This window comes from Borostomias antarcticus (genome assembly GCF_949987555.1).
Source record: "Borostomias antarcticus genome assembly, chromosome: 23".
NCBI lineage: Eukaryota > Metazoa > Chordata > Actinopteri > Stomiiformes > Stomiidae > Borostomias > Borostomias antarcticus.
Window position 1 is genome coordinate 4,224,421 of NC_140256.1, and position 26,957 is coordinate 4,251,377.

Sequence of the window (26,957 nt, forward strand, 5' to 3'; positions counted from 1 at the left end):
ATACGGCTGTAACTTATCGAAATGTGGAAAAAGTTAAAGGGTGTGCAGACTTTCTGGCATAAATGTATACAGTATAACACTGGTATAGCTTATTGTGCTAGTCACACCGGCTGATACCATGTAGGCAAGGGGGTCAGGCTGATAAGGTAGCCACAGCTGCAAACAGAGATTGCCTTTGAGGGTTATGTGGGGTGAAAGTGTGTGAAAATGTTTTTCTGCTGCAGCTCGTCACAAATGGATGCCAGAGGAGGGCGGGAGAGAGAGATAGACTTAAGCTTTGGATCACTTGTTCTCAATGAGAGTTTGCACCTTGCACACCAGGTCCCTGGCCAGAGTCAGGATCTGCTTAATGTTGTGATGCTCCGCCATTTCTGAAAGGAGATGAGAGAACATTAATATTCTGTACCTGTTGGATGAGTTTCGGTTTTGAAATCTAATTGCATCAACTGTATTATTCACTGGACCATCGATGTACCCAGCAGGCATCCATCTTAGAAGCCTTTCAGTATGACACAGTTAGTTGTTAACCATGTCAATTAGATCTTTCTCAATTCAAGACATTTTTTCTAACAGAAAATGAAGCCCACATCTACAGTTGGCAAATTTTGTTGCAAGGTGGTAGTTTACCATTGAAAAACTTAATGATGTCTGTGAAGTCCATGTTGTTCTCCAAAATGATGTCTCTGTAGCTCTCTACCAAGGCCAGGGCGATGAAGAGGACAAAGTGACCAGAGGAGGCATACTTGGCTGCCCAGATGGTCTCCCAGACAGAAAACACGTCATCATATACCAGCTCTGGGAAAGACAAAGCACAACAGGGGGAAGTCAGTCCACAGGACAGCGGCTGAGAGGCTGCAGGGAGATCTGGGGTGGATGTGACCAGATGAGTCATCAGTCAGGAAGTGGGGAACGAGGCAGGAGTGACTCAACAGCCAGGTAGGTCAGAAGGAGGGGCTTAACAGCCAGGTTTACAAGAAAGGATAAATAACAAGAAACACGTTGTCTGGTCATACATTTTCGGCACAGCATCAGTCAATTATCCTAACATTTCATGCAATACAGACCCATGCCCTTCTCTTTCATTAACATCTCCCCATCCAGTGGGATGTCACTGTCTGACATATCCTTGATCTGTAAAGGCTTATTAAAAAATGTCTTGCTAGCTAGCCCACCATCTAGTAGTTGACATGTTGACAGGAAGTGCTTAGAGAAAATCTCCCCTTCCAAATAATTGCCATTTTCTATATTTACAGTAATCCCCTCAGCACGGGGTCATTACTGTTACCTCGCTTGAAGTCCAACAGGAACCAGCGGTAGCAGAAGTAGAAGTGGGTGTAGTCTCCGTTCTGGTGCATGAGCTCAAAGAGCTCGGAGTCCAAGATCTGCGGAGGAGAGAGAGTGAGGAGAGAGAGAGAGAGAAGAGAGACCGTCAGATGAGAGGTGGGTGGGGAAAAGGAAAGGGAGTCGGTTTGGTTTCGCAGTTGGTTTTCATTTCATAGTTTAGTAGCTTGCCACGATATACAAATGATACCACAGTTGAGAAAACGCTTCCGTTACCTGGATGAGTGAGCGCATGTTTGCAAAGTGGGTATCCATGGCTCCTCCGTGGGGGAAGTTCTGGTTCATCCTCTTCATGAGCTCGGTGAAACAGCTGAAGGCCATGGCCTCTGATAGAGAGAGAGAGAGAGAGAGAGAGAGAAAGAGAGAGGGAGAGAGGAAGAGGACTCAATAATAGAAAAGAGTGATGGAGCTCACAGTCACAGTAGCTCTGGCTGTGGTCACAGCGTTGACTCACCGTCATCCAGAATGACCAGAAGAGGGGCCAGCAGGTCACACATGCCTTGCACATAGCCGATATCCAGGTGCTGCCAGATATAGCTGCAAAAGGATCATCATCACTTAAATATAGCGTTCATACTCAGATTACACATACCCCTAACAGATAGTTTTGAAATTGTTTTGCTTCTCAAGGTGTGACCTTAAGGACGGTCATTCCCAGAATAGTAAGATCTTGATGATTTTGAGGTCCGCCGGGGAACGGTAGAGAAATGGTGACAGAGGTACTGTACCTGCACATGATATTGCGAAGTTTCTCCAGGTTGGCGGGGGTGAAGTACCAGTAGTTCCTGTCACAGCGCTGGACGTCCTTCTCTATGCGATGCAGGTTCAGTGTGTACATGTCCAAAAGCTCTTGCTACAAAAGGTGATTTGAAAAAATAATCAGCTAGGACGTAACACTTCAGGATGCGCAGTATGAATAATTCTGAAGAGAAAAGTGTGTGCTTACAGAGTAGGTGGTTCCGATGGAGGATGCTGGAGAGGTGTCTTCATTCTTCAGAGCTCCACCCACAGCCAGACAGTCAAACTGGGGGAACAGGCTCTCCATCTCAGGCTCCTCGGACAAAATGGAGTCAGTGCCCTCTGGGCTGGCCTTCACCTGCTCCTCCGTCAGCCTCAGCTCCAGGTGAGGAACGAAGGCCTCCGAGGCAACCACCCCAGGCCCAGAGCTCCCCCCATGGGACTTCCTGTCCCAGAGGGCCATTGAGACTTTGGCTGTGGGTATCTCCTCCATCTCTATGGCTGAGGGAGACTCGTCTGAGTCAGTGGTGGCCAGTGTCTCCTCACTCCACGCGACCCCGAAGGTCTCCAGAGCTCTTGGTGCCCTGGACTCTGCTATAGAAATGAGATTCTTCTCGATTTCTAAGGACTTGTACTCTGTTGATGTGGCCTCTCTGTCCTTTTCCTTTACCCTCTCCTCTGGTTTCTCAACCTTAACCACCTTTTCAACCACAGCCTCTTCTGGAGTCTTACTCATCTGGGATTCTACCACCTCTTCGGATTTCGTAGTTGATTCCTGATTGGTCTCTTCTTCCTTAGTGGTTAATGACTCACCCAGAGCCATCTCTACACCCTCCTTAGATGTTAGTGTTTCATCACTCGTCACTTCCCCAGTTCTCTCTCCTGTTTGTGGAGTTTGATCTAGTTCCAATGTCTTAACCCACCTTGCTTCTTCAACCACTTTTGATAACAATTGCTCATCATATTCTGGCACACTTGACTCTGTTTCTGATGTCACATCCTCAGTTTCTCCTGACTCTATTTTTGATGTCCTATCCTCTTCTGCTTCTCCTGACTCTTCCGGCTCTCTGGGTTCTGCATTTGATGTCATATCCTCTTTTTCTTCTCCTGACTCTGTTTTTGATGTCATATCCTCTTTGGCTTCTCCTGACTCTGTTTTTGATGTCACATCCTCCTCAGTGTCCCCTGACTCTGTTTTTGATGTCACATCCTCCTCAGTATCTCCTGACTCCGTTTTTGATGTCACATCCTCCTCAGTATCTCCTGACTCTGTTTTTGATTTCTCACATCCATCTGGCTCTGGAGCTTTCATCACCTCTGTGTCTGCTAGCATGACCGGCTCTCCATCCACAGTTGTGGTCACTGCTGTGTTTGGCTCTCTAGTCTCGAAAGCATCCACAAATTTTGGCTCATCTATTTGTAATGGCTCATCCCCTGCTGCTTCCTCTGTTTTAGGTGACCCACCATCCTTTTCACAGGGCTTCGCTTCAACTGTCTCTGCTACTTGGATTGTCTTAGAAATCTTCTCTTTATCATTGTCTACCATTAGTGTCTCTCTTTTACCTGAGTCTGCCGCCTCCTCCTCTACTAACTCTGTCTTTTTGTCCATTTCTAACTCTGTTCTAACTCTGTTTCGCACTTCTGTCTTGGTATCATCCTTGATATCTTTGGTCACTTCGGATGTCCCCTCCTGCCCTCCCTCCTCCTCCTTCTCCAGGGTGGAGCTGGTCTGGGCTTCCTCCTGGGGGACGGGGGCTTTAGGCTGTGGGTTCTCTCTCTCTGCCCCTGCGTTGGGTTTGACAGGGCTTTGTGTCTGTGGTGCTGGGGGCTGTGGAGGCGCGGCGGTCGGTTTAGGGGTCGCGTCGGGCGCACTGCCGTCCTCTGTGCTCAGCGAGCCATCCGATAGGCCCGAGGTGACGGAGAAGTTCCGGGAGGAGGGGTGGCCTGAGTCTGGAGAGCTGGTGCCGTTCTGGAGTGCTCCGTTGGGGATCTTTGGCACCTGCTTGGCCTCGTCAGTCTTGGGCTCGGTCTCGATCTGGTCCACCTCTTCCACAGACTCAAAGACCTGAAAGAACAAGCCATAGGGAAGCAGGCTACTCCAGGGGAAGGGATGGGAGGACGTGAAGAACTAACAGGAGAGTGTGAGGGTGAGGAACATAAAGCAGAGATGGTCACTTAGACATGTACAGTACTGAGACGTACATCACATAAAAGGCAATTGTAGTTTCATAACTACAGCTTATTTTTAGGCGATTTTATTTACATACATCATATGGAAATGTGCTCTTATAAATGCTTTAAATTATTACAACAGCTTAGAAACTAATGAAAGATGCGGATGTCAAAAAGGCTGAACGTTCAGCCCGTGTGTTGACGCTTCAAAGGCGCTTGAACGCTTGAAACGCCTGGGCCAAATATGACGATGACGAAATGGCGCTTCTCGCATCTGACGCTCAAAAGTTGAAAATAGTTCAACTTTTTTTTTGATTCAGCGTCTACAAACGTGCGTCAAAACTGACGCGCCTGCAAGAAAAGACGCTTGAAAGACGCCCGTCGAAAAAGACGCCGGAACGCCAGTCAGATGCGCCGTATCATAGGAAATCAATGGTTTTACTAGCGTCTCGTTTCTAGCGTCTTTCCCAGGTGTGATCGCCCCTTTACAGTACCTGGGTACTGCTGCTGGAGTCGCTCTGTAGGCGCGCCAGACTCTGTCTGTCAGAGCTGCAGCTCTGGGAGGACTGCAGGGGATGAGAGCGAAAACAGAGAAATCAGGCGAAGAGATTCCATATAAAGAGACGTTTTCTACGATGTGTGTGTGTTTGTGTTTGTGTTGTTTGTTTGCGTGTCACCTCGTTGCTGACAGTAGAGTCTCTGTGCATCATCCTGGTGACGGTGCTGTCCACGCTGGCGCCGGAGAAGCACTTGGCCAGCGCCGCCGCGTGCTGCTCCTTCTCCCGCTGGCGCACGATGGCCTCGCAGCCCAGCCACTCGCTCATGGTCTGCTCGTAGCACGCCCGCATCTGCTCATCCACCTGCGCCGCCGAGAACACAGCAGAGGGCTCGGGGGGTCAAGGACTACTTCTCGGGTCACCTCTCTCAGTAAAAGAACGAGGATGACCTCTGACCTCTTTCCTCTCAACCTCGGACATTCCGAACTGGTAGTGGCCCAGGAGGAAGGGCCACACCTCCTTCCTCAGCGAAGGCTCCACTCCGCCGAAGTAGACGAGCCGCAGGAGTTCCTGCTCCTCGTACGCCTGCGGAGAGAAAAATGACGGCTCAGGGGGTCACGCTTTAAAGGAAGAACAAACACAAAGCAGCAGATCTAGCTAAATCTCTAAATCCCGCTGAAGGAGGAAGCGGATAATAATACACCTAACAGGAGGGTTGTTTTTTGCCCTTCAGGTGAACCAGTATTCCCTACTGTATTCATTAAGCACGGCAGTTCCCCCTCCGGAGGTCAGTGGAAGCTCTGCTAGCTGAGAGGCTGAGGCTAATTGTACACAACACATCATCATCTACCTTCTACATCCTAGACGACGCGCCACAATCTGAACTCAAGAGGACAGATTCCCATCCAATAGAAATGTCTGTTTCTGTCAGGCTTGCAGGGTCAGTTGTGTGACTAAGAGTGTGTGAGATGTGGTTAGTAGTGGATGAATATGGATATGAATATGTTTGTGTGCGTGTGTCGTGTATTATCAAGGGTCTGGAATGCTGCAGCAGTGTATCGGTGACGTTATCCAGCTCCACCCTTAGGGGGCGATCACACCTGGGAAAGACGCTCGAAACGAGTCAAGCGTCTTTTTTGACGCACGTTCTTGCAGGCGCGTCAGTTTTGACGCGCGTTTTAGCTTAGCTAAAACTAGCTTTTGAGCGTCAGACGCGAGTAGCGCCATTCAGCGTTTCAAGCGTTCAAGCGTCTTTGAAGCGTCCGCGTTTCTAGCGTCTTTTCCAGGTGTGATCGCCCCCTTAGTGACGCTACTGTTACGGTGCTTACGGTGCAGTCCTGGAGGAACCTCTGCCACACCTCGGCGCTGAGCCCCCCGGAGGCGTCGCCCGGCACGTCGGGCGCCACAATGGCGTGGTTGACCAAGGCAGAGAGGTGGGTACGCACGGTCGACAGATGACGACAGTATGCCAACCCTGGAAGAACAAACGCCAAGTCGCCCAATTTCCCCATGGGATACGGTTATTAATATAATCAATCAACAATCTAACATCTTATTCATTTAGTGTTTGTTACTCAAAAGTTCTGACATGGAAACTTGCTGTATCTATGAATTATGTCTGATAATTTGTGTCCCCAGTAAGCAAGGTTGGAGAGAGTGTTCACGTACAGCCGTAGAAGGCCCGGGAGATGATCTGATACTTCATGTTGTCACACAGCAGTTTCAAAGGGGCCCTGCAGGGGAACACAGCACAGTTCAAAGTCTTCTACACTTAAAAGTTAGCATACAGTAATTGGCAAAAAAAAAAAAAAATCACATTTATATCTGTGTTTTCTGTTTAGTTTTTTTTTTTGAAAGGGCAAGAGGTGGTGTTATACGGTATCACCTCTCGTGGTTGCAGCCGTTGGGCGGAGCTCCGTCAGAGAAGCTTCCCTGAGAACAGGAGGAGCAGGATGACTTCCTGGGGGTGGGCTGCCACATGTTAGCCCCCTGGTCCATTAGGTCTGGAGGAGTCACTACAGCATGAATTCACACGTGCGCGCACACACACACACGCACACACACACACACACACACACACACACACACACACACACACACACACACACAATCATCAGCACATCGCATGAGGTTTCGAAGAGTTGAGTGCATTTGTATGCTGAAGCTACACAGGCTCAAGCGGTCAAGCAGAATCACATTGCCTTCTCATGATTCAGGTGTTTTCCAAGAGAACTGAATTATCCAGCTCAGTCACGGTGTGTGGCTGGGATTGGAGGAAGGGATCGTAAATCACAGGGACTTCGTAATGAAGATAATCACAGGGCAATCTGGGAACTGAGGTCAGCGAAAGGTGAACAACTGTCTGCATGGGAATCGGGACTCTTTTTACAGCTCTTTTATTTTATTATCTCATCATCTCATTTCTTTTATTGCTTTTATTGCTTACCTCTTCCTTTCCAAGACTATGTTAATGTCAACATTTGCTTTATCCCCTTTCAGGAGTGCGTTCCTATCTGGCTGGTGTACACAGTCCCTCCTCTGCCCATAGTGTAGCAGAGAAATTTGAAAGCCCCTTGCTGCTAATAAACATGTTTAATCTTTAGCTAAAACACGGGTCATATTTTTTTGTTTGTTGCACTATAGCTTCTGACCAGCAGTGGCCAGTAGCGAGCGCTGTGATTGCAGGGCTCGTGTTATAGACAAAGATTAAACATGTTTAATAGCCGTGACTGACTTTCAAATCCGAGCGGGTTCAAAGACACAACCCTCCTGCGTCTGTGAGCACTGTAGTGGATTCTTTAAAAGGGTAAGAACTTCAAAAACACACCGTATTTCACATGACGTTTGAAAATCAAACATGCAGGTGTCTTTGCTCAGATGAGAAATGCCCATCCACAACAACAGGAAAATGGTACCATATATGGGCATTTCCGCTTTAAGAAATGAAACTCATCCCGTTAAAATCAAACGTTTGTGCGTCTGTGTCTCTCACTCCCCGATACCCAATGAATGTTATCTGCCCTGCACCCAGCTGTGTCCTTGAAGAGAGAAACTGCCTAACACACAATACTCTTTCATCAGGCCAGGAGCAGGGAGCAACTAAACAGTTCCCTTAGTATGTAGTTAGAACACTGTTAATAGGAATTGAGAATAAAGTATACATTATGTCATGAAAACAATTTCCCTCACAGCACCTTTGAAATTTCTTTGCTACACTTTATCAAGGCGTTTTGAATTTCTGAACAGGCGGACTGAAATTAGTCTGACAACTTCGCTACGGATAGACAAGAGACTACCAGCCAGACGTAACACTGTCTCAAAAAGGGCTAGATTTACTTATTATGCCACTGTAAACCACTATACACCTAGATATAAAGCCTCTGTAAATAAAAGCCAGTGTCTATCATCCCTCAGCCAGTTGTCCACCTATTGATTGCAAGTGTTTAATTGCGAGATTAAGCCGTGGGAGACTTTTTATTGAGGGATTGGTCCACAAGCCTTGTCCTGGGCCGAGAGGGGGCAGGGCAGGTCAATTCGCCTAATTCACCTCAGCTGCCATATTGGTCAGTCTGACGTAATACTGTATTGTTTTTCACTGCCATTGTTTTCGCATTTGGAAAAACATGGGAGTGAATGCAGCTGACAGCTAACTATGGCTCATTCACCTCCATGTATTTCCAAACGCGAAAACAACGAAAAACAATCAGAGTCTGGTAATGATGAGTTTGTAACCCCGATAGTGTATTCAGCCTGTTATTTTGACTATTTCGGTTCTTGAAGTGATGTTTTTACAGTGAACTTTTAACATTGAAGTCAACGGGCACTTCCGCATCCGCACCCCAGACTGACCAATATGGCTGCCAGGTGAATAAGGCGAATTAAAGCCAAGACGAGCTGGCGGATCACAGAAGGGCGAGCTGAGGCGTGTGACAGTGTTACAGCTGCTCTCTCTGAGGGTGGGGGTCTCTCCAGGACAGCTGCTGGAGCGCCTGGGGATCACTAGGGTCTGGGCCTTGGCGGGGGCGTGTCCTCTCTGACGGAGGGAGAAGGAGCGGCTCAGGAGCGCAACCCCCGGAGGGAGCGGGGGAGGGGGGGTTATGGTCACTGGAATGGACAATGAGAAACACTGGAGAAACATTCAGCGACTGACCCTCACTCTACATGGAGGAATGAGGATTTATCACCCTTTTCTCTGGAGGGCGGTGCCGCTTACCGAACTCTGATTGGCTGTTGGGGAACAGGATGCGGAAGACGTAGTCTGTGGCCTCGTCCTCCTCCTTATCAGAGACAGAATCACCTGAGCCTTGAGGACACCTCTTACGCAGTTTGGGGAAAACTTTTCCCTGTAAGGAGAGATGAGAGAGTCAACAGGACTATTTCTAAAAGGTAACTCGATGAAATGTAGGCGTTAAAATGGTTAGCTAATGGTTAAGAAGAACCCGCTCTTTAACTAAGCCAGGCGACTGCCAAGCCCTCAGTGTGTTTTTATGAGGTTGCAGTAGAACTCTACAGCGTGCTGAGACTCCTTAATAACGTCTATCTAAGCAGACGGGAGTGGGTGGTTTTCATTACTTATGAAGTTCAGCAGACACCATGTACTCTTTTCACAGCTTCACAAATACATCCATTCATATTGGATGCAGTGTGGTGCTAAAGTAATCAGAATAAGCCAACGGAAAGTGCATAATCAGAACCAGAAAAAAAACTACAACATTGAGGCAATGAGGCTATTTTCCCATTCGTCCATCGACAGCAGTATTGATCTGCTGGATGGGTACCTCCCTGACCCCTCCCCCCATGCTGACCTTTCCTCTCTGGGACCACAGCGGGGGGTCCAGCTGTCCATGGGGCAGGAGGCCGTTCTCCAGGCAGGAGAGGAACTGAAGCAGGTGACCGCCCCTGGGGAAGCGCAGCGGAGGTCTCTGAATCCCATCCTGGCTGACCAGCACCACCGTCCCCCCACTGTCCACTGCAGGTCAAATCAAATCAAACTTTATTTGTATGGTGCATTTCATACACAGAGGCAACACGATGCGAGGTCAACGCACACAGCTCAGGATCACAGTATTTGATGCGCGTATGAGTCATGATATCGTCCAAATAGAGCCATTGATACCCACAACTATCTCAGCATTATAGGAATAACTTAATAATACAAACAAATGAACATTGATTTTTATTCGGTTCCAGAGCAGCAGGTGAGAGAAGTGTTGAAGGACCTACCCAGCTGATGACAGTGCAAATAAACAATCTCTTCCAGACGGATGGTCATGGCGTAGTCCCAGTAAACACTGAAAGAGATTCAATCAAAGACAGAGTCCCTGAGACACGTCGATCAATATCAATACCCGCCTTGTCCACACTGAGGAGAATATTAACAATGATAGGCAGACTGTAATTTGAGTGGATGCCTCCGGGTTATCTGCAGGAATCTGAATAGACTCAGACTGTGTCTATGTTTGTTTTTCCACTGTCCATCTTTCGTCGCAGGCTCAAAACTCATCTCCTCAAGAAGTACTGCCATGATCCTCCCTCTTAAGCACCTATTGTATTTTAGATTGCTATTCTTGCACTTGACTTCAGCACTAGATTATGCTCTTAGTCATTTGTTTTAGAAAGGAGATGCACTTGTGAGTTCTGGCAAGTAGTAGTAATTTGGCTTTTCCTTCGTTAAATGCAATTATTATTAGTCCCTTTGGATAAAAGCGTCAGCTAAATGACTAATGTAATATAAATGTAATGTGTGTCAAGGTAACTGTAGGAACCTGTCAGCTTAGGTTGTTTTGTGTTTTTTTATGGGAGTAATGAGGCACTAATTGGGCATTGAAAATAAGGTCATCGTCTTCACTGGTTTGAAGTCTACCCCAGGACACACGGCCCTCAGCTGAATTATTCAGTGGCACTGAACCACTGCACAAACTGAACATGTGATGTCAAAGAAACAGTGACTTGTGTTCCTATAGTGGCAGAACTCTCTTCTCAATAGATTTATTCTGTGAGATTCTCACACGATCTCTGTGAGATTTATTCTGTTGATTCCTCACCTGCGCTCGTAATCCAGGTCTCCCACAGAGCCGTTCATCAGTTGATTGGGCGTCCACTTCAGCGTCATGATCTCAGCCGTCTGATGAAGAGAGAGGTACCCTGGGATAGCCTCCATGTCGTCCCTCTTTAAAGAAGAAACAAGGACCACATTGCAGAGAGTAGTAGCTACTGTACCGTACTTTCTGCAATGAAAACTTAAAAGAAATCAACGAAGAACAATCATCCATCGCCGTCGCTACGGTCTCTGTCTTACTTAATACGATCCAAACAGACTGTGTTTATAAGCGAGGGATAGCCGACGATTTTATTCATCAGTGTGAGCGGGCAGGAGGTGGTGAATCGTTACCGGTTGCACGAGAACGTTGTTCTTGCCAAACAGCAGCGTGGCCCTGGAGTTCTGGTGCAGCGACTCTACGTAGTCCCGAGCCGAGGGGGAAGGGGACGACCGCTCGTCCATGCTGCTGCTGGAGTGTCTCTTCTGGATCTGGAGACCCAAGGTAGTGAGCTTCACCGGTCGTTGCATTAGCCTTCATACTAGCATGCTAGCCGTCATAGTTCAACAATTTTCACACTGGTTAATTTAACACCACTCTGGCATATTCTGTATTCTGCGATATTGTTCATCCTCCATTGGTTATAAGCAGCTCCTTTGTAACATTTAAATTCAATGACTTCCGATTCAGTATGAATTAGAATGGCTCGTCGACCGATAGCCTGTCATCCCACTTTCATTGCCATCGAGGTGTCTTTATCTACCATCCTTGGGCTCAAATGGCTTCAGATTAAAAAAAGGGATTTCATTGCCTCAAGAAGATTTAAACGGGCCCATCTCAGCTCTATCCCTCATGACAGGGGCCATTACGCCTGCCCCTAGGCCTTCAAAGATGCAGCGCTTCAATAAGCAGCACTCTACTGTAACCATAGACAAGAGCCGTTATACGATGCATAATGTCTCTAGCTGCAGGGGTCACTGACAATCTGAAGAGTAGTTCAATAATATAAGGCTCAGCCCTCCCAAGACAGCCTGTGGTTTAATGCACTGACCGCTGTAGCTCCTCCCTACACAGAGAGACAGACTGGAAGAGTCCACAGTGACAACACCAGCCATTCTGACCACTCTGACGCTTTTGACACACAAACTGAAGCGAACGCAGCAGTATCTGACTGACCTTTGATACAATGCATAAAAAGGTTATCTCCCAGACAGTGGGGATGTCCGAGCGCTTGTTTGTAATAGTTCCCACGCCTCGTCCTTGTCAGTCTACTCACACACAGGGCCGGCCTCTTGGTGGGGGAGTCTTGTCTGCAGTGGCCGCTGTGGATGCGATGTCTCTGCACCAGCTCGTCCGCCGAGGGATCCGTCCAAAAGTGGTCCGCCGTCTTCATCTTAGTGTACTCCAGTGCACAGGGTCCAACTGCCGGAACCGAGACCGCCACAGAGGGACAGAGATGTCTCAGATAAAGAATGACATTCCCAAAAGAACTTGTACTGTACTGTACTGTAGCTAGCCCTGGACAAACCTTAGTCTGACACAAGCATGTTGTTTTCAGACTAAGCTTCGTGTTCTGAGGGATTTTTGGCGCCGGTCTGAAAGGTTGACCCCCCGACCCGGTTCCGGAGCGGGGCCGGCTGGCCCTGGGCTTACGTTAGCGCTAGCCCGCTTTGGAATGTGCTACTGTAGTATGACCCGGCGCTTATCCCTGCGCTAAAAGCTCACTGGGGTGAAGGAGGAACATAGTGTGAAAAGGCCTAAAATCATCTTTGTTTCAGGTACACTAAACGACATTCAGATACACCAAACAAGCAACACAAAAAGAGTTACCTAACAAAGAGGCAAGGATGGGTCCATCCACAGGGTCCATTAGAACGGCCTCCTTCTCGTAGAACTTACTGGAACATAAAGATGTAATGGGAATTACATACAACATATCTGTATTTCCTTTTCCCAGGAGACCTCATTTTTAACACCCTAACTCAGGCATTCCCAAACTGTGAGGCGGGCCTCCCCTGGGGGGCCCCAAAGAAATTCAGGGGAGGTGCGGAGGGATGGGTAGAAAAAAAAAGAAGGAAAAACATGTTTTTAAAATGTCTATGGTTTTTATGAATAAAAGGTGATTTTAAAAGCCAGAAGATGGAAATAAATAATGGGAGAGATGTATACTAAATTTGTGGATAGTGCAGAGAGAGCCTCCCCCCGCAGGCATGAATGTATTGTGCGAAAACGTCATAACGTTAACTAGCAGCAGGTGCCACCGAGCTAACTTAGCTGTGTAACGTTATGGGCTAGCTAACGCTGCCTTACAAAATGGACATATTTGGGGGGTTGGGGGGGCGTGGGTGTGTCACTGTTTTCAGAGGGGAGGCCCACATTGATGGAGTTTGGGAACCCATGCCCTAACTCACCTGCTGTTCTCCACCAGGTAGAGCACGATCTTGTCCAGAACCTTCTCAAAGAGGGCCGTGCGGATCCACAGGTGCTTAACGAGGTGTGGGGTGAGGATGGGCAGCTTGGGAAGCCTCCGCAAACTGTCCTGGCTCGGGAGGGTTTGGCTCCGTCTGAAACACACACACACACACACACACACACACACACACACACAAATACATATTTACACACACGTACGCACACACACTCACACACACAAGCATGAACGGAGGCAGGCATGCGCGCGCACACACACACATACACACACACACACACACAAACACATATTTACACACACGCACGCACACGCACACACACACAAGCATGAACGGAGGCAGGCATGCGCGCGCACACACACACACACACACAACACACACACACAAACACACACACACACACACACACACACAAAGATGATTAGATCTGTTAATCGTGACACAGAGCATCTGTGTGCCCCACCAGGAGAACATGACTGTGTGGAGACCGTGTGGCACTAGAGGGAGTTACAGCACAGCACAGGCTGAGGCACTAGAGGGAGTTACAGCACAGCACAGGCTGACAGAGGAACCGGTGGAATTATCAGTACTGGCTACAAATAATAGAGCACCTGTTCGCTCTGAGAGAGAGTTGTGATCTGTTTTGTGGTCTTGGCTTTGATGTGGGCTTTGAAGTGTGCTGCGGTCTGGGGTGTGGAGTGTGTGCGTGTGTGTGTGTATGTGTGTGTGTGTGTGTGTGTGTGTGTGTGTGTGTGTGTGTGTGTGTGTGTGTGTGTGTGTGTGGAGGGCAGCTCTTACTTCCTCTCGAGTACCTGCTCCAGCTCCTGGGCCTTCTTGCACAGCTCCTCCGCAGGGGCGAAGTTCTTCCCCACCTTGGTGAAGAGAGCCGCCATCTTGTTGCTGCGCAGGAACCCGGCCGCCCTGCGTTTCAGACCGTGCAGAACGCACGCCTCCACCGCAGCTGTGTGGACGGACACACACACACACACACACACGCATACGCACACACACACACACACGCACACACACACACACACACACACACGCACACGCACACACACACACACACATACGCACACACACACAGGAATAAATGAATGCATCAATAAGTGTATACATCAATACACATACAATATAGGCACACTATGGATTTATCTGTGAAGCATTTCCATACAGACTCAGATTTGGAAAACAATCAAGGGAAACCGTAGCCAAGCTTTTGTAGCCCCCATTCCATTTTAAACTGACACACGAGGAATCACATATAAAATATCCTGAGAAGATCATCCACTATTCAAGAACAAATTGTGTTAAAAAAAATAACCACCATAAGTTGGTTATAAAATTACCATAAGGAGAATCTCCATGGTATCATATTATGTGTCGGTGTAAATATCAGATTAAATCATCCCTAAGAGAGAGTCTGTGATGTGAGGCTGTTGGGAAAATTGTCTGAATTTAGCCAATTAATTTTATCAGGTTATCTTTAAACATAATCATCATCATCTTCATAAACCGAAAGCTTATCTGGTCAATAAAAGTGCTTTCATTCACACTTGCATGCGTACACTCACACACACACACACACACACGTGCACATGGCACATACACACAAGCAGTAAAGAACCTACACACACACATATACAGTGGAGACAGGGAGATCTAGCTGTGCGGCCTCGCTACGTGGCGGCGCCTTGAGCTGTGTTGACATTTGAGCTCTCTCTCAGGACCAATCCTGTGGCTCCGCTCGCATGGGGTTAGGGGGAAGGCCATGGTTGGCATGGAAACCCATGCTGATGGAGCACTCCAGCTCCGAGAGGGAGCAGGGAGGGGAGGGGCTGTGATTCATCATCTCTCTCTCTCTCTCTCCTCTCTATCTCTCCATTCTCTCTCTCCTCTCTTTATCTCTCTATTCTCTCTCTCCTCTCTCTATCTCTCCATTCTCTCTATCCTCTCTTTATCTCTCCATTATCTCTCTCCTCTCTCTATCTCTCCATTCTCTCTCTCCTCTCTTTATCTTTCCATTCTCTCTCTCTCCTCTCTTTATCTCTCTATTCCCTCTCTTCTCTCTCTATCCTTCCATTCTCTATCTCCTCTCTCTATCTCTCCATTATCTCTCTCCTCTCTTTATCTTTCCATTCTCTCTCTCTCCTCTCTTTATCTCTCTATTCTCTCTCTCCTCTCTCTATCCTTCCATTCTCTCTCCATTCTCTCTCCATCCTCTCTCTCCTCTCTCTATCCTTCCATTCTCTCTCCTCTATCTCTCCATTCTCTCTCCATCCTCTCTCTCCTCTCTCTAGCCTTCCATTCTCTCTCTCTCTCTCTCCATTATCTCTCTCCCTCTAACACGATCTCTTGGTTCCCTCATTCTGTCTCCTTATCTGTGTCTGTCTGTCTCCATCTCCCCATTCACTCTATCTCTCAGTCTCTTGTGTTTCCACGTCTCTCTGTGACTCTGCTGGTCTCCCTCGTGGTCTCTCTATTGGGAGAGCGTTCTCTTACAGTTACCATGTTTTCCTTGCAACTTTACGACTATAAAGTAATGTAATAATCACATTAGCTCTCTTTCTTAAACCTGATTTGTTGTCTTGTTTGTGACTCGTTAGTGTTGGAAACATTAGCAGTGGACCTGCCAATCACGTACACAGTATCATTACAGTATCTCACAAGTGTGCCCTTCCTCCCGATCTCTCTTTCTTCCTGCTCTCTCTATCTCTGGGTTCCACCCGCTGTCTTTTCCTGGTCATTAAGGGAACAAGAGGGGAAGTATCATGGCAGGACTTGATAACAACAGCTTCAACATGTTCTCTCAGTCCTCCTCCCTCCTCCCTCTTCCGGTCTTGCCAGTGATTAGACTACAATCAGATATAAAAACAGCTCAGTCTGCACACTGAACAGTGTCAAATCAACATTTTCAGGGGATGTGACAGTTTTGGAGGCAATGTACGCAGATTCAGAACAATATCCAACGCATCAAAGAGTACCAGTGTGGTCTGCCATGTAGGAAATGAGGGCCTGGCTCTGTCCTCTCTCCAAACAGGCACTCTTATTAAAAAGGTTATCATAGCTTCTGGACTAATAGTCTCTAATTATCAGGATGTATCTCTGGCAACTGGGCACACTGAGCAACTGTGTGTGTATGTGTGTGTGTGTGTGTGTGTGTGTGTGTGTGTGTGTGTGTGTGTGTGTGTGTGTGTGTGTTGCTACTGACCTGGACATGCTCAGTGCTTCATTCACTGGAGATTTAATGACATCAACCAGCACTAAATATGTCCGGTGGCCGACACACAGCGGCCTTCAGATCCTTGAATGAGCCTCAATCAATCGAGGAGAAGAAACACCCTTAAGTCAATGTGCCACCAACAAATACGTAGGTAACTCCCTCACAGCAACGGAGAGGGAGCAGCTTCTTCCCTTGGTATTTTACTGCAGTCCTGCCTTGGTCACTCGTAAATGGAACCATCATGATAAGGGCTAATTATTGCTGGTGACCTCGCTGGGCTACTCCCCTCAGCTCTCCTTTTATCCTCTCCTCTCCTCTCCCCTCTCCTTTTCTCCCCCCTCCTCTCCTCTCCTCTCCTCTCCTCTCCTCTCCTCTCCTCTCCTCTCCTCTCCTCTCCTCTCCTCTCTCCTCTCCCCTCTCCTTTTCTCTCCCCTCCACTTCTCTCACCTTTTCTTCCTTTCCCTCCTCTTCCCGCATCTCGCATCATCTCCTCCCACCCCCTCCCCCTTTCCCTCCCCTCCCCTCTCCTCTCCCCTCTTCTCCCCTCCCCTCACCACCTCTCCCCTTCCCCCCTCTCCTCTCCTCTTCCCTGCCCTTCCCTTCCCCCCTCTCCTCTCCTCTCCTCTCCTCTCCTCTCCTCTCCTCTCCTCTCCTCTCCTCTCCTCTCCTCTCCTCTCCTCTCCTCTCCTCTCCTCTCCTCTCCTCTCCTCTCCTCTCCCCTCCTCTCTGGTGGTCTCTCTACAGAATCAGGGCTATCTATCTATCTATCAATCTATGGGAGACCAGAGGAGACAGATCTGTGTCCAGCCTGTCAGAGCTGGGCAGGTAGGAGCCGCTGCAGCAATGAGCCTGGGGGGACAGCAAACAACAACAACCACCACCACCACAGTCACAACAACATGTGTGAGAGGGGGGAGGCTTCCAGGGATATTCCAACGCTGCTCTCCTGTTTTAGTGAGAGAAGGCCCAAGTGATGACTATACCAGCAATAAGAAGAATTATGTAGAAAAACCTCTCGTTGAATAAAACGGCTTACATACATGGGCCATGAATCAATACTACTGTCACCGGAAACCGCATGTGAAAACCCAGACTCCCATTGAGAAAAGAAATGCTCTTGAAGAAATGCTTTTCATAACCCTGGAGCATGTGCTGTAACAGTATATTGCCTTATCTGATCATATGCCTCTGAACTGTAACAGAGGGTCTTGAGTGGGAGTGGTCCTTGTATTCTGTAGTCCCAGTCACCTTCCTAGTGACTGAGGGGTTCTGGCCTAAACAGGGTAATGGGCTGTGAAATGCCTGGTCAGTGTATGACTAATATGTCAGTTCATTGGAGATGATTTGGAATTTACTGTGTCATGGCTGTTTTTCACTGTGTAGACTGTGTGTGTGTGTATGTGTGTGTGTGCATGCTTGTGTGTGTGTGCGTGTGTCATTTTGTCCACTTTCCGGGCAGGCGGAGAAGAGAGTACTACTATGCTATAGATAGATACTGTACATTACCAGGTATTGACTCACACACTCTAAAAAACACGATGTGTTGTGTAAGTATTGGCTAACCATCCCCTTTATTAGAGGAAAATAGAGAGCTGTTGATGTAGCATTCGACATTTGGCAAACATCCTCTCGTCCTACACTGGAAGCTTTCAACATGTGACATATGCAGATTTTGACTTTCATGTCGTCCACACTTATCAGTTGATAGAATATGGTCACGTTAGTGAGATAGCAGACGGGCCCGATGACTAACGCCTCCCCACCCCCGTGTCTGAGTCTGTAGCCTAGCTACAGTATGTCGGTGAGAGTGTGAAATCAAGCTCACACCCATTATCGCTCAGTGCTTTTTCCCTTACCTACCTAATGTTTTCTGTTGATATACGGTGGTAATATCTCCTCTATACAGAGCCCGGGGCGATGGCTCTTTGAACAGGAGCGTTCCCCTCTTTCTAAAGAAGCTTTCTTTTTGAGAGGCTACACCCTGTTTTTTTTTGTGTTTTTTTTAATGCCAATAGGTTCCAGAAAATATTAGATTATCACGTTTGATGTACTGAGCTCATATCCTGGGTGAGACGTTGGACCGACGAAGCCCACACAATTACTAACAGCAGAGCCTCCTCTTCCTCCTCAAACAGCGCTGTGACGTGGCACAGCTAGACCATCATGTCCACAGCAGGATAAAATGAAATATTACCAGAGCCTGGTATGAGAAAATATGGGACTTAATACATTGAAATCAGTTTATTATAGATGTAGTCTCAGAGAAGAACTATTAGTGAGTTTTACATTTGAAAATGTGCGTGCCTGCAGTTATGTGGGCAGGCTGTTCACAGGGCTTCTACTGTTATAATAGCACCAGTCGGAGCCAAGCAGAGAAACGCAGGAAGCAGGCAGGCCAGCACGCATCACCACAGCCTTTGGTCACACAGTTGGACTTTCACTTGACTAAATTTAAGGGTTAGTGACATTTTCTTGTTCATTGTGATTCTTTCATTATATATGAAACTTAATGTACCACAAATGTTTGTTTTTTTTGCATTTACTGTGAACTACTCTATACCATTGGTTACAACCAAGTGACAGACATTCAAATGGTTTGAGGTTTTCCTATTCGTGCTGTAAGATCTTCAATTAGCAAATACCGTCTGTGATACTCACCACAGAATGAGACGATGTGGCTGCTGTCTTCATGAACAAACTTCCTGGTGACAGCCTCCTCCATGATCTGCTTCACCTGGAATCACAAAGGGAAACTCTCAGACCTCCACATGTGACATCCCTGAACAGAACCCTGGAGAAAAGGACTTTATATATAGACCTGAGTCTTTGTAAACTAGAAATGGTGCTTGGAGAGCACGGACCTCCACCCATGAATGCATTTCGTGGCTCTGTGCACACGCACGTGTGTGTGAGCAGGACATGGTTGGTATTGCTCCATTCGTTAGGTCGAGAGCTTTATGCCCCCAATGATAAAATTGCTCCCAATGAGCAGGTTAGCACCTTGCATGGCAGCTACCGCCATTGGTGTGTGAATGTGTGTGTGAATGTGTGAATGAGAGGCCATTGTAAAGTGCTTTGAGTGCCTCTAAGGTGGAAAAGCACTATATAAGTGCAGTCCATTTACCATTTACCATTTATGCCAGTCTAAACCCTGTGTCTCTGTGACCTTCCCAAGTTAAGATATGTCCAAAAAATGAATGGAGGTGAATGGCCGGCCGCGTTTGGGTGGCTCGTGAATCCGCCCCGTGATTCGGTTCTGCCCCAAAAATGGGTTCTAAGTTGGCCCATGCTTCACCCCTCCACCGAGTTTCATGAAAATCAGTCTTTTAGTTTCTGCGTAATCCTGCTCACAAATAAACCAACCAACCCGCCTTCTCGCCCTGCGCTGAGGCAAATATTTGATATGCTTTGTCAATTCACAAATGCAGGAATACACTTTCATTAATACTCAATGGGCTCCAAATCAATCATGCCCCAGACAGCAAAATGAAACTGGGCCGGATCTGGGCCGGATTTGTCACAATCGCAAAACAGATTCGCCCCAGCGTTGATTTTCATAACAGGCCAATACCGGCGCAAATCTGATTTACGGGTCCGTACCGGATTTGGCCCGTAGCTGGCCCAGAATTGGTGCAGAGGCACGGGGCGGACCAGATTCCTATGCGGATCTGCTGGACTGTGGGCGGATTCGGCCCAGTGTCAGCTGCTGTCTGGGGCATTGATCATGTATTGATTTGTATCAATAAAAATGAATCTTGAGTGTTGAGGGAATATAAAGCATCGTTAGGCACTTCTGCTGAAGGGACAGAGAGAGAGGGAAACAGAGAGACAGAGAGAGAGAGAGAGACAGAGAGAGAAAGAGAGAGAGAGAGAGAGAGAGAGAGAGAGAGGGCGCACTAGATAGGTAGAAGGGGTTTTAAGGGAGAGAGATGGGACTGAGTGGGAAAAAATGCCTGCTAAGTTTGACAGATGAGTCACCAGCTAATCTAGTGGATCTCAACTAGAAAGGAGCGGGATATTGGGGCTGGTAGGGCAGCTCTGCCCACACCTCTGGGTTTAGAGAACCAGGGAAGGGGGTATGACTGGAGAGACGGCACAGTGTCACCAGCTTCTTTGCGTCTCAACAAGTCTGGCACCTTGACAACAGCGTTTGACTCAGTGACGTCAAAAACCTGAAAAAGAACTTTCTCATGCGCACACCATCTCTGAAAAACAAGTGGGAGGTGGTCAGGCAACCCACATGCGATCTGTATCTAGGAAACATCCTCTACGATCTGTATCTAGGAAACATCCTCTACGATCTGTATCTAGGAAACATCCTCTACGATCTGTATCTAGGAAACATCCTCTACGATCTGTATCTAGGAAACATCCTCTACGATCTGTATCTAGGAAACATCCTCTACGATCTGTATCTAGGAAACATCCTCTACGATCTGTATCTAGGAAACATCCTCTACGATCTGTTTCTAGGAAACATCCTCTGGGTAGAGAGCGGCACAGATAGCTGTAATTTCCTGTTGTAATGAGTCCGTCCTCAGAGATGTTACACTGACCTCGAAGAGGTGCGGCCATGTACAGTACTCACCCGCACACAGGAAAACAACCACACACACGCAAACACACACACACACACACACACACACCTGCAGGCAGCACACATATACCCCCCAGTAGAACTGGATGTTGGTTGTGATGTGTTCCATTTCGCTGAGGCACACCGTATCAAATGACTAGATTGTGTAATTAAACTAAAAGAGAAGTGATTATCCCCATATGCAACAGAATAACAGGGAGAAGTACAGCAGCTGTTAGGAAGACTTTTCCCACTCATTTGATAATGAGGTAAATTCACCAGATTCAGTCATGAAGAAGAAAATAATAACAGAAGAAGAACACACCGTTCCTGTGCAATTACACTCCGTCCTGGGCAAGTATGACTTACAGATAGAAATATGTAAGGCAGCATGAGAGATTGACTAACATGTCAATTATTAAGGAAATGTTTTGAAAACAAATGTGCAGCCCTCCCAAATAATAGTCATGCTTGTTTATAGTTATTTAGATAACTGAGAAAGAAAAACTGTACAAAAGTGATGATATACATTTTGCCCTCTAAAAGCTTTAGGACTTCAAAATGAAAAGATTAAAGATTCCCTTTATTTGTCACATGTAATGAAGCTCAAAGATTATGCTCGATACAGATAAAACCTAATACTCTTGTGGAAAGAACCTCTTCCTGAGTCTCTCCGTGCTTGCATCTTCTCCCTTCTTCTTCTTCGTCGTCGTATGGGTAGGTTGGTTTCGTCCTCTCCCCCCAGGCTCGGGGCCGAGGGGTTATCCTTTTACCACCCCGAGCCTGGGTGAGGGGGTCACCCAGGCTATATATCCGGGCACACCTCCAGGAGCCATGTCACCGTTTCATCATCCACGGCCGTCAGGCCACGCATTCCGTTGGGTGTCCGATATATCAGACAGTCCTGGATGACGTGGTCTGCGGTTTGTTCCTTGGCGCCACACTCACATGCCGCTCAGGATGCCAAGCCCCATCTGTGTATCGATGAGCGTAAGCGTCCGATGCCAGTCCAGAGATGATTAAGCCTCATCCACGCCAATCTGAGTAAAGGTGAGGCCGTGGTGCCAAACAGTGTTATAGGCAGCCGTCAGGTCTTGTCTTGTCTTGCTGACATGCAGATGGAGGTTATTTTCCTGACATCACTGGGTCAGGAGCCTCACCTCCTCCAGGTAGGTCCTCTCATCATTGTCGGTGATCAGGCCTATCATTGCTGTGTCGTCAGCAAACTTGATGACGGCATTGGAGTCGAAGATGGCTGCACAGTCGTACGTGTACAGGGAGTACAGTAGTGGGGGCAGGACACATCCCTGGGGGGCTCCTGTGTTGAGGGTGAGGGAGGATGAGGTATGGTTGCCTACCTTCACTCCCTGGGGTCTGTCTGACAGGAAATCCAGGATCCACTGAGCTTGGTGTTGAGTCTGGGTGGGGTTATAGTGTTGAAAGTTGGACTGTAGTCAATGAACAGCAGTCTCACATAACCCAACATATTCCCCTGGCTCTTGCCTAGGTGGGCTAGGGTAGTGTGGAGGATGTGGGGTATTGTATTGTCAGTGGATCTGCTGGGTCTGTATGCGAACTGCAGGCGGTCTAGTGTCCTGGAACAAATGTGTTCCTTGACCAGCTTCTCAAAGCACTTCATCACCACAGAGGTGAGAGCTAACGGGCGGTAGTCATTGAGGCAGGCTGGTCTTGGCTTCTTCGGTACAGGGGTGATGGAGGACCTCTTGAAGCATGTGGGGACGATGGACAGGGCCTGGGACAGGTTGAATATCACTGTGAACATGTTCAGACATGAGTGAGTGCTCTTCCTTCCATTTTCTCACCGTATTTCCTCTTGGCTTCCTTACATTGTGCTGCTTCCTTGTAATCTTCCATGTTGCCAGTCTCGAGTCCTAGTTTGTAGGCAGCAGTGTCCTTTTTTTAGGGCAGTGTTTTAATGTTAATTCAGGGTTTCTGGTTCGGGTGGGATTTGATGGACTGTCTGGCTACATTCTCCTCTGTAGCCAATCAAACCAATTAGTCAACCAAGAGTCATGACGTAGATTTAGTTACCGTCAACTGCAATGTTAAGAATGAGCACAAAAGAAGTGACTCATCCTGCCGTACTGATAGAAATATCAACCCCAGCCCCCCCATACACATACACACACACACACACACACACACACACACACACAAGCACACCACCACCTTCATTAACATATGTGTTATCCTCTTCCAGTATTACACTGTGTTTTCTCCATCCCCGGGTGTCTACATCCAGCCATCATGGAATCTAACCGGCTGACATGTCTCACCAGACAACCTGTAGGTTTCTATGGAGACAGCACGTGTGGGTCTGAGCGTCGCCTCTGCTGTAAGAAAGTACATCAACAACATCCATTCAGCAGGGAGAAAAACAGAAACGAGGATCACACACAGCGGTACGCGTCACTGTAATCCACCAGCGCCACAGGTGGGCAGATACAGACAGCCCTGTGCTCACCGGGATGATAAGAAAACACCGTGAATATGAATGTGTGTCAGGAAAAATATTCCCCTCTCCTGTTTGATACACACAATGTACAAACCCATGCACTCGTGAGGAGTCTGAATATAAATGATGCTCCTTGACTGCTATGCATTGTGCCTAATTTCCCCCTGGGGGGGATAATAATAATAATAATAATAATCTTCTATCTATCTATCTATCTATCTATCTATCTATCTATCTATCTATCTATCTATCTATCTATCTATCTATCTATCTAAGATATAGATATAGATATCTATCTGTCTGTCTGTCTGTCGTAGCCTTAAGCATAGTAATACTGTATATGTATCTCCCCCAAGTTTCCCTCTAGAGCTCTTCAGTCACAGTGAAGCCTGCTGAATCACAGCAGACCCCTCAACCCACCACTGCAGGCGGAGGCGGGCGGCCCAGAGCGATTACACCATATTCCAATTAACTTCTGCTTACAGCTCCATCAGAGCCCAAGATAAGCCAGACAAAAGCCTGTACCTTTCACAGCCGTCCACATCCCACTGGCTGTGCTCCACGGTCAATGTTGAAGGGGAGCGTGTTCAGTGACGAATCACAATCACGCTTTGCCATGGATATTTGCGCCAGTATCAATGGTGCCATCTATCTCCTTACTGATTTAGTCAGGCCAATCGCTCCTTTGCATCTGGCCATTTATCTCATCTACAGGTTATAATGTTTATGCCTACGGGAGCACCTTCAGCTACTGTATTACTTTGGTGCGCCATCACCTGTGGTCACCGTTGGCTTCAACAAAGTGCGGATCTAAGATTTTACATTATTGACATGGTTGTAGGTGGTTGACATAAATGGATGAAATCTGGTATCCATATATTGACAGAGGTGGTGTGTGTATGTTACCCCAGCGAGGAGGACTCTGGAGAACAGACATCAGGCGCTGTGAAGTGACAGATGCGACACACAAAGCTGTGATTACTTTTCTCTCCGGTGCTCCGGGCAGCAATAGGATGAGCTACCGGGCGGCAATAACAGATGGTTCACTTAAACACATATTGTAGTGTCGTTTTGAATGACCAGTTGCTTGAATAATACAAAATATGTGCAATCTAAAGCCAGTCGGTGCTGTATTTATTGGATACCATATTTCAAAGAAGGATTCATTCCAAGCTTTCCTGCGACAGCACCTTAAGCGTTTTATGGTGTATTTCTGAAATGCATTCAATAAAAAAGGTCAAACATAAAAAGCCACAGACACCCAAGTGATCACTTTGATCACCCTCAATGGCGACGAAAGCTGTCCCCTTCAGCCCACTCGTACACAGCAGCCTACGGTGCGTCTGTGCTCATCACTTGCTCTGTAATCTCTATGCAGGTCCTCTATTCATTGGCAAGTTGAGATCAGAGGGAAATCTCTATCAAGCTGGAGATACAGAGAGAGTTTTCCTAGAGACAGACAGGCTTATTATCACATGTTGCCTTCTTGTGTAAGCAGACAGGATGAAACAGGCGAGTGGCACAGGTAAATGAAAGGTGAGCTGTTGGCCTCGCCAGCCTGCCTTGCACCTTTATGAGTGTGTCTCTCTTCCTGAGTAAACACAGGTGTGTATTTGTGTGTGTGTGTGTGTGTGTGTGTGCGTGTGTGTGTGTGTGTGTGTGTGTGCGTGTGTGTGTGTGTGTGTGTGTGGGCGCAGAGAAGGCACAGAGAACACAGAGTAGGAGGGGGCAGAGTAAACAAATAGAGAAGCGGTGAAAGAGAGGGGGGTATATTTTACAGCAATACTATAATGTACTACTTCACTGATCCCAGCGAGCTTTGTGTTCTGGACTTGACCCAGTGGGCCTTGGGCAGCAGGAGTGGTGGCACAGGACCAGATGGAGAGAGAGTATACCAGCCTCCACAGACAAGAATCATCAAAAACTATAATCCATGACAAATCATTATAAACAAAGATGAACGCATACACAATCCCCTTAGTGACTTCCCCTGTGTCATCTGCTGACCGTGGAGAATAAACCCTTTAGTGCTGCGTCTTAACTTTGTCAAATAATTATGCTCATGACAGGAAGAGATAAACGAGGCTGGCTATAACAAACAGACTGCAAGCTCATGTCAGACAGAGGGACTAGACACAGAGGGCTCTGTCAATAGCGCTCATGTTCAAATGGGCAGTAGGAAATATACCATTCACATAAATGAATAACAACAATTTGTCCAGACAGTATCATAGATGTATACACGTTATGTAGGCCTAGTCATGCTGTGTTATCTATTATATAACATGTTATAAGACATGTAGGATTTTATGAAGCTTTATAGCTTTACTGTTTCCCACTGAAATTCCAAACAGAGAGATGACATCAGATTGCTTCTGTTGATCCAACCTAGATGGTTCTCCGTGTGATCTATAGAGCCTGACCCTGTCTACCATAGACCTCACCCTGGAATGATCATGACATTTCAGAGAGATGTGTGCTTTTAAACCACTAGTCTAGATCATTCTACATCAATTTCACTCCCCAGTGGCTGCTGGGTTGTAAAATAACTGACGTCGGGGTGCTCTGTGTGCCAGTGGAGTGGCTTTGAACAGGACAGAGTAATCTGGTGACCCCCGATCTACTACACCCCACTGACCACTGGGGAGCATGTAGCCGAGCAGCAGAGTAAAGACAGGCTAAATCACATGGGTCTGGGCTTGCCTGATAAGGATGCTCAAAGACCTCTAAAGATATGTGTAAGTAAGGATAACACACCTGCAATCCCTCTTCCTCTAGGACCCAGATTTTACAATTAGATTTTTTGGTTTGTGCGACATGATAGCCTAAGATCGTGCTTTTTAAGAGACCATAAGAATCCATGTCCACTGACAACAATTATTTTGAAGAAACCTATTACAGTTTTATCAAAGAAAGATATCTTTATGTATTAGGGTGGATAAGGGTAGCTAGGCTACTCTGATACGGGACACATTTATTTACATTTAGCTCTAAGATTATCAATCTGCTATATAGTAGCCTACAATATAATACATTCCGCAAAATTGGCTTTTATAGTCCACTATCAAGAGAATGAGTGTGACAACCAGTCACTTAATAGGTGGTTGGGGCAAACGCTTTTAGTGTAGGCTATAGCTTTACGGTGATGAATCTGAAATGGTCATAGTAAAAATGATCACAACCACAATAAATAACAGAAAATAATCCCCAATCCAACTTTGAGGGCGGATTACCATTAGGCCTAAGCATAAACAAAGTGTTTTTTCCGATTCGATAATAATTATTCCGCTGAAAATACCCACCTCCTTCTTGACGGTGCGCAGCAGTCTCTGACGTGTCTCTGCTTCTAAAACAACGAAACATAGTGAGAAGTTATTTATTTTGCACTGATAATTCATGTACATGTGCAAAGTGTATATTTTATATAGCGGAGGGAAAATGGTGTCTTGCTCTCTCTCACCTGCCAT

At 47.1% G+C, this 26,957-nt stretch overlaps 1 protein-coding gene across 1 annotated transcript; it reads right to left on the bottom strand.

The window, feature by feature from the left end:
- Nucleotides 1-282: 282 nt before the first annotated feature.
- On the bottom strand, nucleotides 283-26,957 carry sgsm1a (small G protein signaling modulator 1a; the record flags this gene model as incomplete). The annotated part of the gene is made up of 27 exons (XM_084457430.1): nucleotides 283-371; nucleotides 628-795; nucleotides 1,286-1,382; nucleotides 1,558-1,667; nucleotides 1,796-1,878; nucleotides 2,070-2,194; nucleotides 2,288-2,872; nucleotides 3,719-4,144; nucleotides 4,746-4,817; nucleotides 4,929-5,111; nucleotides 5,205-5,333; nucleotides 6,077-6,222; nucleotides 6,417-6,481; nucleotides 6,634-6,763; nucleotides 8,688-8,852; nucleotides 8,962-9,091; nucleotides 9,554-9,717; nucleotides 9,972-10,039; nucleotides 10,793-10,917; nucleotides 11,140-11,277; nucleotides 12,063-12,208; nucleotides 12,617-12,684; nucleotides 13,198-13,350; nucleotides 14,014-14,176; nucleotides 19,097-19,172; nucleotides 26,793-26,836; nucleotides 26,951-26,957. The coding sequence occupies 27 exons, from the start codon at nucleotides 26,955-26,957 to the stop codon at nucleotides 283-285; spliced, it is 3,855 nt and encodes a 1,284-aa protein (XP_084313556.1).